This window comes from Bombyx mori, chromosome 19 (assembly GCF_030269925.1).
Source record: "Bombyx mori chromosome 19, ASM3026992v2".
Classification (NCBI taxonomy): Eukaryota; Metazoa; Arthropoda; class Insecta; order Lepidoptera; family Bombycidae; genus Bombyx; species Bombyx mori.
Window position 1 is genome coordinate 11,028,715 of NC_085125.1, and position 18,037 is coordinate 11,046,751.

The 18,037-nt window shown below is 37.6% G+C and overlaps 2 protein-coding genes and 3 long non-coding RNA genes across 6 annotated transcripts in view; 2 read left to right on the top strand and 3 right to left on the bottom strand.

Annotated features, from left to right (window-relative positions):
• FDL (fused lobes) overlaps positions 1-1,561 on the bottom strand; it is a gene marked incomplete at its 5' end in the record, with an annotated part of 71,878 nt that extends 70,317 nt beyond the window's left edge. Inside the window, 1 exon segment of the mRNA NM_001172457.1 lies at positions 1,420-1,561.
• LOC134200695 (uncharacterized) lies at positions 1,538-2,592 on the top strand. Its single transcript, XR_009975712.1, has 2 exons — positions 1,538-1,819; positions 1,924-2,592. It is a non-coding gene; the product is annotated as an uncharacterized LOC134200695 (long non-coding RNA).
• A 2,298-nt stretch (positions 2,593-4,890) lies between these two features.
• LOC134200694 (uncharacterized) lies at positions 4,891-5,445 on the bottom strand. Its single transcript, XR_009975711.1, has 2 exons — positions 5,225-5,445; positions 4,891-5,078 (listed from the first exon to the last, which is right to left on the bottom strand). It is a non-coding gene; the product is annotated as an uncharacterized LOC134200694 (long non-coding RNA).
• A 45-nt stretch (positions 5,446-5,490) lies between these two features.
• Positions 5,491-8,303, top strand: LOC134200697 (uncharacterized). Its single transcript, XR_009975714.1, has 2 exons — positions 5,491-6,964; positions 7,039-8,303. It is a non-coding gene; the product is annotated as an uncharacterized LOC134200697 (long non-coding RNA).
• On the bottom strand, positions 7,608-17,492 carry LOC101742045 (uncharacterized oxidoreductase YjmC). Of its 2 annotated transcripts, XM_004922393.5 has the most exons (9): positions 16,886-17,492; positions 14,841-15,005; positions 13,712-13,900; positions 12,849-12,964; positions 11,377-11,475; positions 10,543-10,629; positions 9,381-9,489; positions 8,925-9,085; positions 7,608-8,302 (listed from the first exon to the last, which is right to left on the bottom strand). In XM_004922393.5, exons 2-9 carry the CDS (start codon positions 14,989-14,991, stop codon positions 8,138-8,140), a joined length of 1,077 nt encoding a protein of 358 aa, XP_004922450.1. In that variant the 5' UTR covers positions 14,992-15,005; positions 16,886-17,492; the 3' UTR covers positions 7,608-8,137. The 2 variants fall into 2 exon arrangements, with proteins under 2 accessions (XP_004922450.1, XP_012550024.1); XM_012694570.4 differs by lacking the exon at positions 16,886-17,492 and having other exon boundaries at positions 14,825-14,966.
• Positions 17,493-18,037: the final 545 nt, after the last annotated feature.

Sequence of the window (18,037 nt, forward strand, 5' to 3'; positions counted from 1 at the left end):
TTTTTAGAACAAATGGTAGTGTTTTTTTCGGCATAAAGCATTCGCGTGTTTAATCTTATCAATTTCAAAATAATTGATAATGACTAAGTCTTAAAAACAATAATATTGTACACAACCCGGTTACATTATCTCTGGACCTGGCGAAATGGAAACGGGGATGGGCTTCACATTCCAGCAAGGTCCAGAGATATTGTTACCGAGCAATACAAAAGTGGTAGCTATAAAGGTCACTACAGCCCGGTTACATTATCTCTGGACCTGGCAAAAGTGAAACTAGGAGAGGCTTCACATTCCAGCATGGTCCAGCGATATTGTAACCGACCTAACGAACGCACTACTCACTTAGTGAGTTTCTAGTCACCCGTTTAGTGGTTAATTACCGAACCATATAGACATCACAATTATGCCACTCACCCAGACGTGAAATCGAAGTCTCAATTGTATTGTAATATTATATTTAGTTGCAAAAATAGGCAGGCACTTACTCGTGCTCGCTAGTGATACACTTTTCCATCAGTAAATCCCAGTTGGAGATCACGGTACGCTGAAAGGATTATTGGTAGCCCGGAAGCCTTTCCAGTTTCACCAGGACAGGTGAGTGAGTACGAGCACAGCCAAGGATGGGATTTGATAAGAGTTCCCTGAGCGCCTCCGGAAGAAACCTGACAACTCAAGGGCATTTGCTTCACTAATGAATATACTACTGGATCGGAATCGCGACCCGCTGAGAAGATCCAGCAAGAAATTCGGCGGGTTAGCGCATGAAAACAAATGAGTTAGGTTGAACGTCGAACTCTTAGCCGAGTTCGACGATTACGGTTACCATATCTTAGTCGATCCCAAGCCCGCGGGAAGAGATGAGGGGTGGTGCTATTTATGCCGCAATATGGCAAATCGCTTTGCTATGGTTTCATAAATATCGCGACCAACGCATTTTAACATGACCCGTGGAACTGCCTCTTTAAATAAATATATATTAAGAGGCTTTAAGTGCGAATAGCGATGAAAACAATGTCGAGAAACTGTTCTTGAGATAATTGAATTTTGCCAGCGAAGTTGTCAATGTGATACACATTTAATTGCAACCGCTGGCTGGATAGCAATCATTGTTGGTGTTAAAAAATTTCTATTGAGTCAACAACAACTATTAAAAACTCAAATCAACGCGATAAACGACGCGTCAGCAACAAACACAGTTATTTGCTTAGATTTAGTAAAGATTATCACGCATTTTATTTCAAGTCAAACTTTAATAATCCCTCTTTTACCGAGTTTATCTTTTAATTGCGCATGTAATTTCATTGGGTCTTAAGCGGCTATACAGACACAGCAGTATAAATGCTACCGGCTGCACAAACCAAATACAATGATGGGCTTGAACTTCTAATTAGGTTCTATTAAAGAACAGTCTTTACGTACCCTTCAAAGTGGCTCATGGGCAGTTTGTTTCGTAACAGAAATGTGCCGAAATATTTGCACAGAGCTTAATGGAGACGACAGCGAATCAAATTCACAAAAAAACACACACACCGCTTGTCATATCAAATTTTTGTAGTCAATTAGCGTTTGTGAGCTCAATTACAGATAATTACGTACGATTAGGTGCGCCCCACCAGGGATATCAAATGACCCATTTATACTACTGAATTTGATAACAAGATAAACGTTCAACTATCGGATATCCTGTTGTTGTTGGACCACGAAACTTTGTTGTAACTTAACATCAACAAATGTTTGTAGACGCGACAGACTACAACCAACTTACGTATTTCATAAAATTGAATCACGTGATAACATTGACGGAAAAAGACCCTTAAAGGTAGCCAGTTGAGTAATAGATTTGAAGAATATTAAAAAGTGCATTTTTAATTTCGAAATAGATTTTAAGCAATAATAATGTAAAGGTTTTTATTGTATTTGTAGGCAAACGGACCTACGGCCTATCTGACGGTCAGTATTCTGTACATGGTCATCGGTAATGCGAGGGGCAGAGGCAAGACGTTGCCTACTGCTGAGGGCTCTACTAAAACCTCGTAAAATAGGAAGTTGTTAGCACTCTGAAAACATCGCAGTTTACTCCACAGCCGGATAGTACGTGGCGAAAAATATTTCTGGCAAGGCACTATAGATGAACACAGTGTTTCTAGGTTGAATGAAATAACCGAAGTGATTCGACGAACAAAATGATTCCTCAGAGTATTCCTCGTAGAACAAATAATACTTGAGATTAATACTTGAGATCTTTTCTTAGACCGTGTCTTTTGGTCAAGGTTATTTCATATCAACATAATTAAGCAGGATAAAACATACATACCCAGAAAATAAATATTTTTACATTTAGGGTTATCGTAGGTGCAAGTGTGAGGCCATGAAGATAACACAGAGGAATTAAATTGTTTTATAAGAACTGACTTCATTTATTATTTTTAATTTTAAGTAATGTTATCAAATTAAAATAAAACCAGTTACGAAAATATTAAGAATAGGTACAATTAGTGGTAGAGCTCAATGAAGCTTAGTCGGTACAAATTCATCAATTCAATTTGTAATAATGTCATTTTTATTAAAATAAATCAATTTTTGTATATTAAATTGTGTATATGTTCCTTAAAGACATATTTTGATATATTTTATTGTTAATATGTATATGGCCAAAATAACTTTATTCGGTTTGACTATCCCAATTTTTTAGCCAATATTCAGGTATAAAAGTTGAATATATGGCTAATGTGAACATTGATACTAAAAGTTAACAAAGTGTGCTCTTTATTTAGCATGAAATTATAACTATACTCATTAGCTTATTTCTGAATGGATTTCAATCTTGTTAATCTGCTGTTTTTTGGTTAGTTTGGGAAAGATTAATAATAATTAATTAATAAGATGAAAAATATAAGTATAATAATTTAACACACTAACTTGGTATTGAATTTGCAAACTTCTCGATTATACAGATTATTTGATCATCATCATCATTACCCTATAGCAGTCCACTGCTGGACATAGGCTTTTCCTGGCTAAAATGGCTAAAAAAAAGGCTAAAATTGATTTAGTAATTAAATTATTGTTCCACATCTAATGGCACCAAGCTAAGAAGGAAACCTGTGTTATGGTTGAGTGAAACAAATGAGACCCCGCATAAGTAATTCCAGAAGCTAATGTTTCCCCAAAGTACTGACTATGTTGTGAATCAAATTCAAATAAAAATAGAAAGTATAACAACAAAAATAAAAAATAAGATGTCACACAAAATACCGTTATCAAAATGATGTTATCATTAACTTGTTTTCTTTTTACTGCTATGAATATTCACATTTTCTGTCCATTAATTCAATTTAATAGTGAATCAAAAGTAAATTTTACTAATAATATTTATATAATTATGATTAGTTAACCTATTGTATTAAATAAATATATAATTAATAATTTATTCAATTAACATTATATTCTAACATTAATTTGTAATTGTTAGGTTTTCATGATATTAAATATTACTCTACTTTTTTTTTGCCTTTGTGGGCATTCGCATATATGACCCACCTGATGGTGAGTGGTTACCATCACACTTAGACGCCAGTAATGCCAGCGCAAAGCTAAGTTGCTATCTACTAAAATCCTCATTTAATCAAACTTAAAAATCAATCCGATTCTATCGACTCCTTTTTTAAAATCAAAATAGTATGTAAGAGCTAAGTTAATATTTTATATAAGAAGCCTTAACAAATTGAAAATAAACTTTATAAGCTGTTATGGTATTTTATGGTGTTGCTGCAAGTTTCCTGCTGATTTCTACCCCAATGTAGTCTTGTGTTCCGGTTTGATGTGTTATGATAGTTTTTAGGGTGGGTAGCTGCGGTCCTTGATATCGCTTCTGAGGGTTTTGGTAAGCTGTTAACCCCAGAAAGAACGTAAGCTCGTCTACCAATATATGCCAAAAAATAAAGACTTACCTTTAAAAAATTGCCAGTCGATGTTCAATAATATAATGTCGGTTTATGTATCCTCGCATCCACTGTCTTGTAAACACACACAGTTCAAATATCATTCAAAGTTCAATTCGCGTTTCGGTACATTTTATTAAATATTTTTTTTAGTCTGTTTTACGGATATATATTTTTATTATAAGGAATATCAAAGCTGGACGTTTGCTCACTTGATTTTAACTAGCAGAAATTTGATATTCAAAAGCAAAGTGAAAGTAAGCGAAGTAATTTTCTATTTAGAACTTTCCATTGAATTAAAACGTTTTATCGCATTAATTTAAAAGAAAATCTTAACGTAGATAATGGAAAAATAATGAAATAAAAAAATAAATTTACATTGTAAATACATGCATACACGAAACTAAGTTTTGATAATTAAATTCACAAAACGAACATACGAATAAAAAATGATTAGACGAAGTGTCACGAATGAGAACTGTCACTTATAAATCACTGTCTTCAATCACAGTCTGTCACTTGCGAATACATTTTTTGCTCTTTGACTGTAATTCTTATAAACCTAAGAGATAGATAGATAGACTGTAATTCTTAACTTTACCGCAATTAATATGTTAATAAATTAAATAGGTTGAAATAAACGAAAGTAGTATTTAGAGTGTTACACTGGGAGCCAGCGGCGCCTACGGTAAGTGCTATATGACGAAAAAAAATATGCTACCACTACACGGAACAAAACGCTAGTGAATATAAAGTCACGTTGGGTTTTTGAAGTGAAACTTCCTTATCGGCGTTGGAAAAAAATTTACCGTCACGTTTTTCGGTTACGCGTCACATTTTTCCGTTACGCGCCATCTGTTTTGTATTCATGTCTATGATAATAAAATCCTTTTGTTTAAACTTTATCTAATTTAACTTTTTTGTATTCATGTCTATGATAATAAAATCCTTTTGTTTAAACTTTATCTAATTTAACTTTATTTAACCAATTTCTAGAAAGTTGCATGTAGATCATTTTTCGAAAAATAAGGCCATAAATAAGTTTCACTTCTTACGTGTGTACACTAGTACACGCACACATTTTTTTCTATAGTATGTATTTAAGCAAGTTCATTGTGAGTTGTTATTCTAAGGTTGCTGAAAAAAAATGTATTGATAGAAAATTTGAAGAGATTTTAAAATGTTTTAAACATTAAAAATTACTTTAGATGAATAATAAAGACAGGAGTGGCGCTGGTTTGTAAAATTCGTCACTAAAAATATAAGGACTTCAAAAATATAACCTTGACGACGCCTCTGCCAAGAGCGTAGAGAAAAAATTTTAGCGCAAAAACAACAAATGAGTACAAAATTTCATCTTATCTCATCTAGTTTCATTTAATTTCATTCCAATTGATTAAAGTCTCAAATTATCTGATTTTGCTTCATATCATTTTTGTAAAATATCAATTTACATTAACTGAATATTTTTATAAATTTGACACTGGCAGTAATGGCAATAAATTCGATACTGGAAGAAGCCAATTGCCATACTTAAAAAAACAAGAATACAAAATTGGACTCTTTGGCGGAAACACGAGGAGCGAAGTTGTGCAATTTGTTTTATTTTTCTTTTTGTTTCTTTAGCTTTAAACGTTTAATAATGGTGGTCTATTTATTGTCTAGCATCTCTAAAAGTGTAAAATTGTGGGAAAACGAAATAAAATGGTGGACGTAGCTTCTCGGGTTCTTCCAGAAAGTCTCAGTTTATTACCACATGTTATTGAGCGTTAAATTCATCATCTCGTTTCATTTAATTTCATCCAAAATTGCTCATCATCCAAATTGATTAGTCTCAAATAAATAAACTTCATTTCATTTGAAGGCGTGGTATCCGACGATCCGAGCGATCCGATTGTACCTCATCCCGCCGACATTATCAAATTCGTTATTGAAATGCTTAATACATGATATTTACATTTTCAGGGTATAGGAATGACATGGTGTTATGAAAATTAAGTTCGCAAAAATTCTAATTTGCGTTTTTTTTCCTACCTAAGCTGATAGCCTTGAGAGGCTTCACGTCATTACGAATCCTCCCGATCCATTAACGGTGCTTTTAGGTTTTTTTTTCGGGCCGGAAGCCGAACTTTCTACGAAGTCCCCGCACCTAGGGAACGCGCGGTGTATGTAGGGACTTGACGATATGTAGATGTTGAGAGCAGACCGCGTGCCCAAGGAGTTTTAGGGTCCTACCGCACTAAACGACTCCCCTGCACTCTTACACCCGACGTCCGGGGTCACAATCCGATCAGAGTAGGGGGTTCCAGCGGTCAACACCAGACTCGCGGCGCCACCCTGAGGACGCCCAACCTACGGGTCATCGAGGCCATAGTTGACGACCAACGACGACGGTCTCCGTGGTACGGCGGCCCATCACCACCAGGCCGCACGAGCGTTGCCGCTGGTGTTCCGGAATACCCCGCTGGGCCAGAACTAGCCTGCCGGGTCGGAACGCGATACACCACCGACCGGGCTGCTCTTCTAGAGTATGTTCAGCGACAACAGCGACCACGAACGCGAACCGCATCGCAGGCCGCAGTCCCGACACGTCGTGCCATCCTCCTGGTGCCAGTGCGCTAGAGTGACAGTAGCGTACGGCGCAGCCTCAAACCCCTCAGGTTGCCCCGTGACCATCACCGGGAGGAGACCGCGGTGTTTCGCGGAGTTCCGCGGCCTCCTTCTGTGTTCCGGTTTGAGCCCCGTAAGTTCACCTACACGTTAAGGAGAAGCTGAAATAGCCTCTCAAGGCTATCAGTATAGGTAGGGAAAAGAAATGAGAGGCTATGTGAGCGTAATCTAACAAGTTGATGATCTGACGACGTTGCTAACACTGACCCTAGCAAGAGCAGTGCTTTGCAGAATCTAATCTAACTGGATTGGAAACGCGACCCACTGAGAAGATCCAGGGAGTCAAACTCAGTGGGCTGTGTCTGTGGGCTAATTTACTTGCCGAGCCCTTCGTTGAACGAAGACGATGACCGGTGCGTTATTACTGGTTAATGTTACATTACGTTATTACTAGTTTATGTTATTATAATTGAGCCAAATATTCTAGGAGAGACGAAGGCGCGACGGTACAGCCTACTCTTGTATGTAGTGCGGATAGAGCAGGATCAGGCTGTGAAACGAGTGTACGTCGATACGTACGTACGTACCAGAGGGACGCCGTCCCGTAGTGAGGCCCAAGTACCGCTGGTAATGCTGCGAAAGGGGATCTACGCGAGCTTCAAGTGCCAGAATGGCAAGGTGTTGCGCAGCGCCGGAATGAATGACATTTACTGTCGGAGGCCAAGTCCCATTTCGGGGTGATAGCGCCAGTGGAGTAGTAGTAGTAGTAGTAGTAGTAGTTATTACTGTATCTTGTAAGCCTGCACGCCTATGTACCATCACCCTACCTGCCATAAAGCAGTAATGCGTTTCTTTTTAAGTAGCAGCCGTAAAACTGAGACTTAGGGTTCATGTCTCAAAGTGTGTGGCGGTATTTATGTCGTTGGTATCTATAAGCTCCGGTAACCACTTAGCACCAGGTGGGTCGTGACCTCGTCCATCCATGCAAGCAATAAAAAAAAATCCGCCCCAAAAAATTTTTCAGCCAAATACTAGTACTAAATTTGAAACGAACGATGAAACGAAAAATTAAAAAAATAATTTATTGATATAGCAGATACATTATATTAACGTTGGGTACTATAAAAACACAAAATTAGACACTTTGTGCCGTAATAATATCACATGACATCTTGCACAATTTGGTCCCATTTAAAAATTGATAGCATTATTTAAATAATGCTTTATTTTGTTTTACACTTTAATGATAATGTAAACATATAGCTATAATAACAATTTCTTAATGAGTACCTATCTACCAATTTAGTTTTGAAGTTATACTTCTAGCTAATTGGTTGGTTGAGTTTTTATTTCTAAGCTAAATTGAGCAGACGGAGTTCGCTTGGAAGGTTGATTTCGCTTGATTTTTATTTTAAATATATACAATAATAATCTACTTAAATAAACTACCTACTTATAAAATCAATTTGAATTCGTAAAATAATATTTTAGTCGCGTCGGAGAAATATATAATAAGAGTGTCCAAGAAGAATCTAGATATGGTAGAAAGTTCTAGAAAACATTATTTTTTCGATGAGATTAAGAGTTCAATTAAATTTCACGACCATCGGCTTGACTTTGAGTCTTTTGGCCAATTCTGCACTTGATTCAATCTGCTGTTTCACATAGGATACAGTTCCGTTCGCGTCAGTTTCTTTTGCCGCTTCCTTCTCTTTATCTCCAGGCGCCATGACTGGTAAGTTAGGATCGGTCTGGAAAAAAATGGATGCCTTAGATAGTGGGAAACCACAATTATTACAAACTTCAGCCATTTATATTTATAGATACAGATATAGGAGAAGCAGAATATCAACTAAGTTCATACTCTGAGGTGTATACTTCATAGTATGAAGCTTAACCCTGTGTAGGGCTCCTCACGCAATTGTAGATCGCCACGAGAAGATTGCGTTTTTGACATAGGTGTATTTAAGAAAAAGTATTTTATTTTATTGCCCTTGTAGGCAGACGAGCAAACGGCCCACCTGATGGTGAGTGATTACCGTCGCCCATGGGCTTCAGCAATGCCAGGGGCAGAGCCAAGCCTGCCTACCGTTAAGTATTCTCCACAAGCTTTTTTGAAGAAGAATATAACCATAGCGCTCGGGAAACACTTTGGAGGGGAGCTCATTCCAAAGCCAAATGCTACGCGCCAAAAAAGATCTCTGGAAACGCACTGTAGATGAACGCAGAGGCTCCAGGTAAAATGAGGTATGTAAAATGAAGATAAAACAAAACCCTCACGACAGGTAAGAACAGATCAACATTTCACATTTAATTTGTATTTGCAAAATACAAACTTCAAAAATACTTTAAAAAGTCAGTTTAATTGCTCACTGGCTCCAACTGTCTCCAGTGCTGTATACTCTCCGCCATTCTGTCCTCGAAACCAGGTGCAAAGCTTCCCGGGTTCACGGCGACGAAGCAATGACCCAGATTCGCTGGACCTCCGGATCCAGTGTGCGACCATGACCGTATGTGATGACCGTAATTCGATCCTAAAACATTTAGATGAACGATATAATCACATTTTTATGCTCATATTACCTACATATTATGCAACAACAAATACTATGTTATCTTTTGGCGGGATATCTGACACCGAAAATAATTTTCAATATCGCGTAACAAAATTTTAATTACAACAATGAACCACGGGACGAATCATAAGTATACTACATGATCTTCCTTTTCAAGCCTTATATAATAAAATCTAGATTAAAATCCGTGATCATGAATTTAACTTGTCAAGAACGAATAGACTAAACGTTAAACATAACGCTTGACACTCACCTGACAATATCCCAGAGAAGATATCCACTACAGCAGATAGTCCGAATCCCTTATATCCTGATGTGTTCTCACCACCGCCTAAAGGCATGAGGCAGCTCGTTTTGAAGGCCTAACATAATATAATGTTAGTATAGTTACGATATCGTTACTTGCACACTTTGGGCGAATTTAACTAACGTGTTTAAATTGATATTTGTTTAGTCACAATCCTATTTTATTGTTTAGAAGGATGGAGGAGCTCATATCCCATCTGATGTAACCCAACAATGTAAATGTCACCCACCCATTTTGAGAGATTTTCGAAAACATTCGAAGTTTGTTTTTATAGTAAACGGCTACCTACCCGATCCTTCAAACTGAAACGCATTAATGCTTCCCGGCAGAATTATGGTGGTGCCTATCCATGCAGGCTCATAAAGCGCCCTACCACCAGTAAATGCAATCACCTAAATTTTTGTTGCGGTTTAGCGTTTTTTTTTGTATTTAGTCGGACGAACGATTCATAGACAACGTAAATGCCACTACTTAGCGTATCGAAACGTCAGGTGACATGACGTAACGTCATACGATGTGGAGCTTGCTTGCCTACTCGCTACATCATAAAGCTTTTTTTAAATCTTCAGCCCTTTGATACCCACGGCTGGGCACCGACCTTCCCTTTTTTATGCCATAATCTTTGATCGTCCGACATTCTCATCAACATCTGCCCCTACCGTCCTGATATAAGAAATGAATTATTCATCATTATCCACTCACCTGGGGTCGGCGCAACATGTTTTCTCCTTCCATACTCTTCTATCATATACCATTTCTTCGCTCACTCCCCTCTTACCTATATCGTCTTTCACGCTATCCATCCATTTCTTCTTAGGTCTACCTCTTCCTCTATATCCTTCCACATTCACAGTCAAAAATCTCTTACCAACCTCATTTTCATTTCGTCTCATCACATGCCCATACCATCCCAAACGCGCACTTCTCAGCTTCTCTGTCACAGGTGCCACTTTCAGACTTCCTCTAACATATTCATTCCGTATTCTATCCATTCTCGTTACTCCACACATCCATCGCAACATTCGCATCTCTGCTGCATGCAATCGCAATGTATGTATGTAAATGTATAAATGTATATAAGAAATGAATAGTGTAATAATTAAATTACCAGTTCTGCGTCTTGCGTTATTTTACCGTCCGGTCCCTGTGCCCAGCCCAGTGGCAAAGGTTCGCCTTTACGACATTGCATTTCTATCTGGAAAACACGAAATTTGATTATAATTTTATTATTATCACTTATTACACTATTTAAAAAAAAAGATATTATTTATTACACAATATTTCAAATAAAAATATATATACATATATTTTAAAAAAACACACAATTAAAAAAATTGATTGCCGCTGATGGCGGTATTTACGACACAAGCTACCAGTGGTTAGGGCTCCAGAGTGAGAAACCACTTCTCTACTATCCTCCTGCTTTCTGTACCAGGCCCCCAACCCAGTTGGACAAGATGTCGACAGGCTCAAATGTGGGCATGAATGTATTTTACATCCAATTCTGTTTAAAATGATATTGTATACGAACCAGACCCACGATAAATAGGAGTACTTTTAAATGTTGTATTCATAATAATGATAACCTACCTATAGATAAATTTGTGGTAATTTGATAATATGACATGTGAGTCGTCTATTATCAAAGGTGGCAATCTGTGCATTTGGACAAAAAAATGTTATTGATATGTCAATACAGATTGATTTGAATATAATTGTCTCCTTCAAAGAATACGGTTCAAAACCTGCATTAAATAAAGGTTAATACTTAACCTGTTATTTATCTAAGATGTCGTTCAGAAGAGTTTTGTGACTGCCAATGGAATACAAAGTCAATAATTCGTTTTTCTGATTTACCAGTAATTGTCCAAAAGTCACATTGCCGGCTTTGATACTAGTCGACTCATGTGTGTGAACATGATTTCGTAAATAATCTTGATACCTTGCCAACAGCAACTGCTGTAGTTGCCATGTCCAAATAGAAGGATTCTCCTTTCGAAGCGGGCGCAACGACTGATAGAGGATTAGTACCGAGAGCTGCCTGGAACAACGTTTTTATTAAATTTAGCGGTCTTTAAGGATTCGTTGCAATACAAGAAACGATGACAGAGATTTAAAAAAAAATACAATAAAGAAAACCGACTTCATCAAAATAAAATGAGAATATCATCAACATGTAGTCGAAGTAAATTAAATATTGATTATTAAAGATAATTCAAATGCTACTGGTCAGATGTAGATCTAATTTAAATGGTCCTATTTAAATTGACAGACGAGAAGCACCAGCTTCCATAAAAAAAATCATCAAAATAGGTTAATTTCAGAAGTTACAAGGTAACACACATAAAAATAATAACCGAATTGAGAACGTTCTACTTTTTTAAAACGATTAAATACTTTAAAAGCTTGATAAGATAGGGTAAACTTAAAATAATTCGTCAACGAAATAGTAAGGTAGGTGTGATCAAAAGTGTTTGTTGTCACTTGTACGTTATTCAAGGCGATTTCTCATTATTCGTTTTTGGGGTAACATCAGTATATTGCAGACATGTACATCAATATTTTCGGTACAGAATAAATATCGGTTGAAAAAATCATGTCAATGTTTCAAACATAATATGTTTGTTAGTTTTTTTTTTTATATTCTCTAGATATGAGGTTAACAGAACCCTTTATTTGCTAAGAAGAAATCGCCGGATTTCCGACCTCCACTGGGAATGGCGGGCGGGGCATGTCGGAGTCGAACCTACCTCCTGTCGCTTAACAACCCACGTTCGCACCTCGCATGACACAACTCATGAATAGGTAATGGGAGGAAAGTGAAGCGCTTAGTGCTGAGCACATCTCTCCCATCACCCTCCCCCTTCGGGACCCCGGACTGGCAGTCGTCGGCGCCACGACTACCAGCCCTGTCGGTCGGCAGGCTATCCGAAACCCGCTCAGATGGAGCCGGACGATGATACCCGGCCTACCATCCCTAGTTTTTTTTGGATTTCAATTTTACGTTTTACCAATAATAAATACCATTAACACTTTCTATTACCTTAGACCGATGAACGAGTTCGCGGCCCACCTGGTGTTAAATGGTTACCGGAGCCTTTCAGACCTAGCTTGGGGCTTGAGGTATATAAAACATTTCAATTGTGTAGTAATTTAACAAAACAATTTTACAATAAGGTTACTTGAGCCCATAGACATTTACAACGTAAATGCGCCACACACCTTGAGATATAAGTTCTAAGGTCTTAGTATAGTTACAACGGCTGCCCCACCCTTCAAACCGAAACGCATTACTGCTTCACGGCTGAAATAGACGGGGCGGTGGTACCTACCCGCGCGGACTCACAAGAGGTCCTACCACCAGTAAAAATCGTCTAAAATTGACACGACAATTAAGATCAGCAATGTTCAAACCTTTTTGCTCCTGGTAGGGGCCAGTAAAGGTGAAGTATTCGTGAATGCCATGCCTATTAGTCCTTTATCAGCCGCCTTCTTTGCCCAGAACCCTGCTATGCCGTTGTGATTAGAACCTAAGAATAAGAATGAACATTTTTGAACATAATGGTGTTTGTTCTTTTATTCATTTATTTATTCTAGTTGAGACAATAGCAATTAACCGGTCACTGTTAAGGTTAGCCGACCTGTTATGGCCAATGTTAAACCGATATTGTCATAGTGTCATAGGGCACATTTCAGTACTTATACGATATCGGTGAATGATGAAGAAAATTCATTGCAATCCATTTTTTAATACAAAGCTCTATAGTGGCGCGGTATTAAGTAACTATTTCTAGAAGTGTCTTAACTGCGTTGTAATTTTTTTAAAACAGCATTCTGTCCGTTGTGGTATATTTCTAATTTTTTTATATGGGTAAAAGGGTTCACGGCCAGCCTGTGTGTTTAGTGCGAGTTTTTTAATTCCTTAATATAAATATTTTTTCAAGCTTTACAATTTAAATATTATTTCTAAATAAAAATAATAATAAGCAAACTGTTACAAAAGCCTATATTTATCTTAAACATTTATTAAAACTTAGGTTTGCTCTAAACTTCGGGAGAAACGTCAAAAGTACAAATTGAAATCTTTAACCGCGTTTTTCTCAAAAGTGTCTCCAAGGCACTTACTGTACCTATATATCACAAGCACGGCAGAACAGTTGAATTATGTTTAGGTACACCATTCAAATACAAAATATACAATACAAATAGTCTTTCACTCTTCGAAATGCTCATTATGTTTAAGTCCCGAAACATTCCCGTCACAGTAAAGAATTTACCTTTGACTGTCACCCATCCCACTCCAGTCTCCTGGGCTTTCTTAATGGCAATGTCCATAGCGAAATGGCTGGCTGTTGCGCCTAGCACGTTGTTAGCGTCGACCCACGCGGTGGATGCGTTCTCTTTCAGAATTTTGGGTTCGTTGTTGGGCTGGCATGCTCCGCTTATAATGTCGTTCACATACATCTCTGGAATATATCATAAAATACATTTTATCGCGGGTAGCGATCATAGAACACAAGATAGTTGACAGATGTCCGAATCTCGCACTCACCTGAGTGCTCTGAGGAATTGTTTGATACGATACCATCATCTCCTTTTTACCATCACACCGTCTGCCACTGGAGTAGAGTTCATTAATACTACCTGGAGCCACCGCGTTCATCCACAGTGCGTTTCCTAAGATATTTTTTGCCACGTACCATCCGGCTATGGAATGAGCTCCCCTCCACGGTGTTTCCCGAGCGCCATGACATGTTCTTCTTCAAACGTGGCTTGTGGAGAGTATTAAACGGTAGGCAGTGGTTTGCCTCTGCTCTTAGCATTGTTGACGTCCACGAGCCATGGTAACCACTCACCACTCAGGTGGGCCGTATGCTCGTCTGCCCATAGGCCAATATAAAAAAAAACACTGCCTGGGCGGCTTGAGAAATCGCTGTTGGCCGAAGTAGAGTCGGTCAGATGTCCTACTTTTGACCGCGGTCAGTCCTCTTCGTTCTACTACAAATGGAAGGGAAGCAGTTCGCCCATCCTTTAGTTGACTAAGTTAGTTAGTTTAGTTTTTCACTGGTGTTAGGACCTCTTGTGAGTCCGCTCGGGTAGGTACCGCCACCCTGCCTATTTCTGCCGTGAAGCAGTGATGCGTTTCGGTTTAAAGAGTGGGGCAGCCGTTGTAACTATACTTGAGACCTTAGAACTTATATCTCAAGGTGGGTGGCGCATTTACATTGTAGATGTCTATGGGCTCCAGTAACCACTTAACCAGGTGGGCTGTGAGCTATTCCATTCATCGTAGCAAAAAAAAAAAAGTTGATAACTGGATAGATCGCCACCTTTATCTGAACTATATCTGCTGTAACATTCAAAGATACCAATGAAAAATAAATACGAACGTTATTTTCTTCATACCAAGTCTGTTCATTCCATGACTGGGATGTCCTAGTCTGTCTGCCTGAATGAGGAGTTCCGCTTGCTGCTCAGCTGCCTTGACTGCCGTTCCTACCGACTTAAGGCAGTCGACCATGAACCGCATAGCTTCAGCGGTTGCCACTTTACCCATGATTAATTAAGTATCTGAAAAAACACAACGCATATCATGATTGTGTATGATACAAGATAGACAGTTAGGTACATAGTAACTTAATGTAATATACGCGTTATGTAGTAAATTTAATTCGTTATTTATATCTGCGTATTCTTCACAACCATTTTTAAACTTGTTTACTGGTGGCAAGGGGTCTTGTGAGCCCGCATGGGTAGGTACCACCACTCTGCCTATTTCTGCCGTAAAGCAGTAATGGGTTTCGGCTTGAAGTGTACTATAAATCTTCTTAGAACTTATTTCCCAAGGTGGTTCGTGCCATTTACGTTGTTAATGTCTATGGCTCCGGTAACCATTTAATACCAAGGTCAGCTGTAAGCTTGCTCATCTAAGCAATCAAATAAAATAAATGCAACAACTCGAGAACGCTAATTCTCGAGGACAAAGTATAAACTAATTGTTCATTAAAAAGGTAAATTGAGAGTGTTAGTAATTAAAATAAAGACATAATCGTATTAGAAAATAATATAATGAACACCGAATTTGGTTTGGTGTTATTACGTAAAGTTATCGGAAAAAATAAATATTGAGTAACAAGAAACAAGTTTTTAATGCTCGAATTGTAGAGCGCATTATCAATTCCGATAAACTGAACTACGAAATGTATTATCTTAATTTAAAATATAATTAAGGAATCCACAGTGTTAGCTCAATACTATTTATTATTAATAATTAATCCTTCTATATATTCCCCGTCTTTTTATATGGGGTTGAGACCTGGACTGTGAAAGAAAAAGAAAGAACGTGGGGCTGGAGAAGGATGCTCCGTATATCTTGGACTGAGCATCGCACCAACGCCTCGATCCTAAAAGAACTAAATATCTCTCAAAGGTTGTCGTAAACAGTAAAATCCAGGATTCTTCGATATTTTGGACACGTATCGCGACGGCCAGCAGAGTCTATCGAGAAACTTGTTGTTCAGGGTAGGGTCAATGGTAAGAGATCTCGTGGACGAATCTCCATGCGCTGGACTGATCAGGTGAAAGATCTTACTGAAACCCCACTTAACGAGTGTGTGCGCCAGGCCTCGGTTCGCAACCTATGGAAAGCATCTGTCAACGCTTTAATAACCAAGAATTCCACACGACCACGACTGCTCTGCCAAGAGCAACCGATTATGATCATGATGATATATTTACTACACAGTTCAGTATTTTATCCTCCTCACGTCGTTTCCTCACTGCTGAGGGTCGCGACCATTATACGTCGGTATGATTTTACACCTTGTAATGTACCGCCAGCGCCTCCGATCATTGGCCGCATGAAGGGCGTCGTGGTATGGGATCTCTAGAGTGGTGCGGATTTGGTCGAACCAGCCAGTATTTTATATGAATCATAAATTACGGACTTAAAATTATTGAAAACCTCGTATATGTACTTAATGGAAAAAGTGTAATACTGTAGATACCTTTATTTGTCTCAAAATTTTGTTTGAATTTTAATTTTCATAAAGTAATCGGGTTTGTTAATCAGAATAGATTTATATTAATCTAATTTGAATTATCGAATCATAATAATATAAATATTCAAATTGATGACATCGTAGGTTCAACTCCCTTAATGTTTGTTCGGTGTAAAGGTTTGTCAGTGCCATAATATTTTATTAAATATCAAATTAATAAAAAGATGCTACAAAAAAAAAACGCAAAATAACACGTACATTACTAAAAGTACGTTACATCTCGCGCATATTTTTAGCGAATCATTTCGCGACCTTGCAATCGATATGATGGGATATTTATATTAGGTTTAATTGCCATCATCAACAACGATTTCAACAAGCTTTTAAGATAACGTGAATATAGTAGCTCATAGAATGAACTATGTATAATATAAATAATTTATAACTCACCACAATACAAGTAAATTATTTTCCGTTTTATTTTTTCATACGGTAGATATCGAACACAAGCCGCGTGCAATCGCCTCGGCGGCAGACTGCGTACTAAGTTTATTTATTTTGTTTTGAGCTATTAGATAATTTCCTACTATGAAAATAGGTTATTGAATTATGGACTTCTGTTTTCTAGGTAACAAGTGCACTGTCGATGACCGATAATAGGATGATTGTGTGGAAATAAGAAATTTGCTTGCAACATGTTCATATACGTAACGATAAGACGATAATCATGTTTTATTCACAATCAGTTCGTGGTCACATCGAGAGTTCATTTTTAGTACGAACTTGAAATAATAATAAAAACTGTTAGGATTTCCATTTCATTTGATTTTCAAGTTTGTTCAGAGATCCAGAAAAACTGTCTAAAATGACAGACGGGTGCTTGAAAAGTACAACAGGTTTCAAGGTTAAAAATGTGACATGATAGCGGAAACAGAATAATTCGTAAACAAAAAGTAGGACGGTTAATATGCCGTTTAAAAAGTTAAATAAACATATTTAATTCGTTTTTGTTTTTATAGATAGCATTAATTCTTCCTGCTGTAGAACTTTAGGGCTGACAACGAAGTCCGCGGACTTAATAACATTTATGTTTACTTATTATTATTATTATTATTTTTTGCTTAGATGGGTGAACGATGTCACAGCCCACCTGGTGTTAAGTGGTTACTGGAGCCAATAGACATCTACAACGTAAATTCGACACCCACCTTGAGATATAAGTTCTAAGGTCCCAAGTATAGTTACAACGGCTGCCCCACCCTTCAAACCGAAACGTATTACGGCTTCACGGCAGAAATAGGCAGGGTTGTGGTACCTATCCGCGCAGACTCACAAGAAGTTCTACTACCAATAAAAATTCATAATACAACCTTGAAATGTGACAAAAGAAACTGCAATAAGAGATAGGCGAACAGCTGCAATAATCAGTAATACTTTAACATACAATATAAATAATATAAAATTACATTATAATTTAAAATATAAAAATCAGATTACATTATTACATAGTATGGATTAGAGTTCCGTAGCCATATGTCAAAATACATAGAGTTTCTGAGAAATAACACATTTTCAGTTAGTACATTCCACTTAGAATTAAGT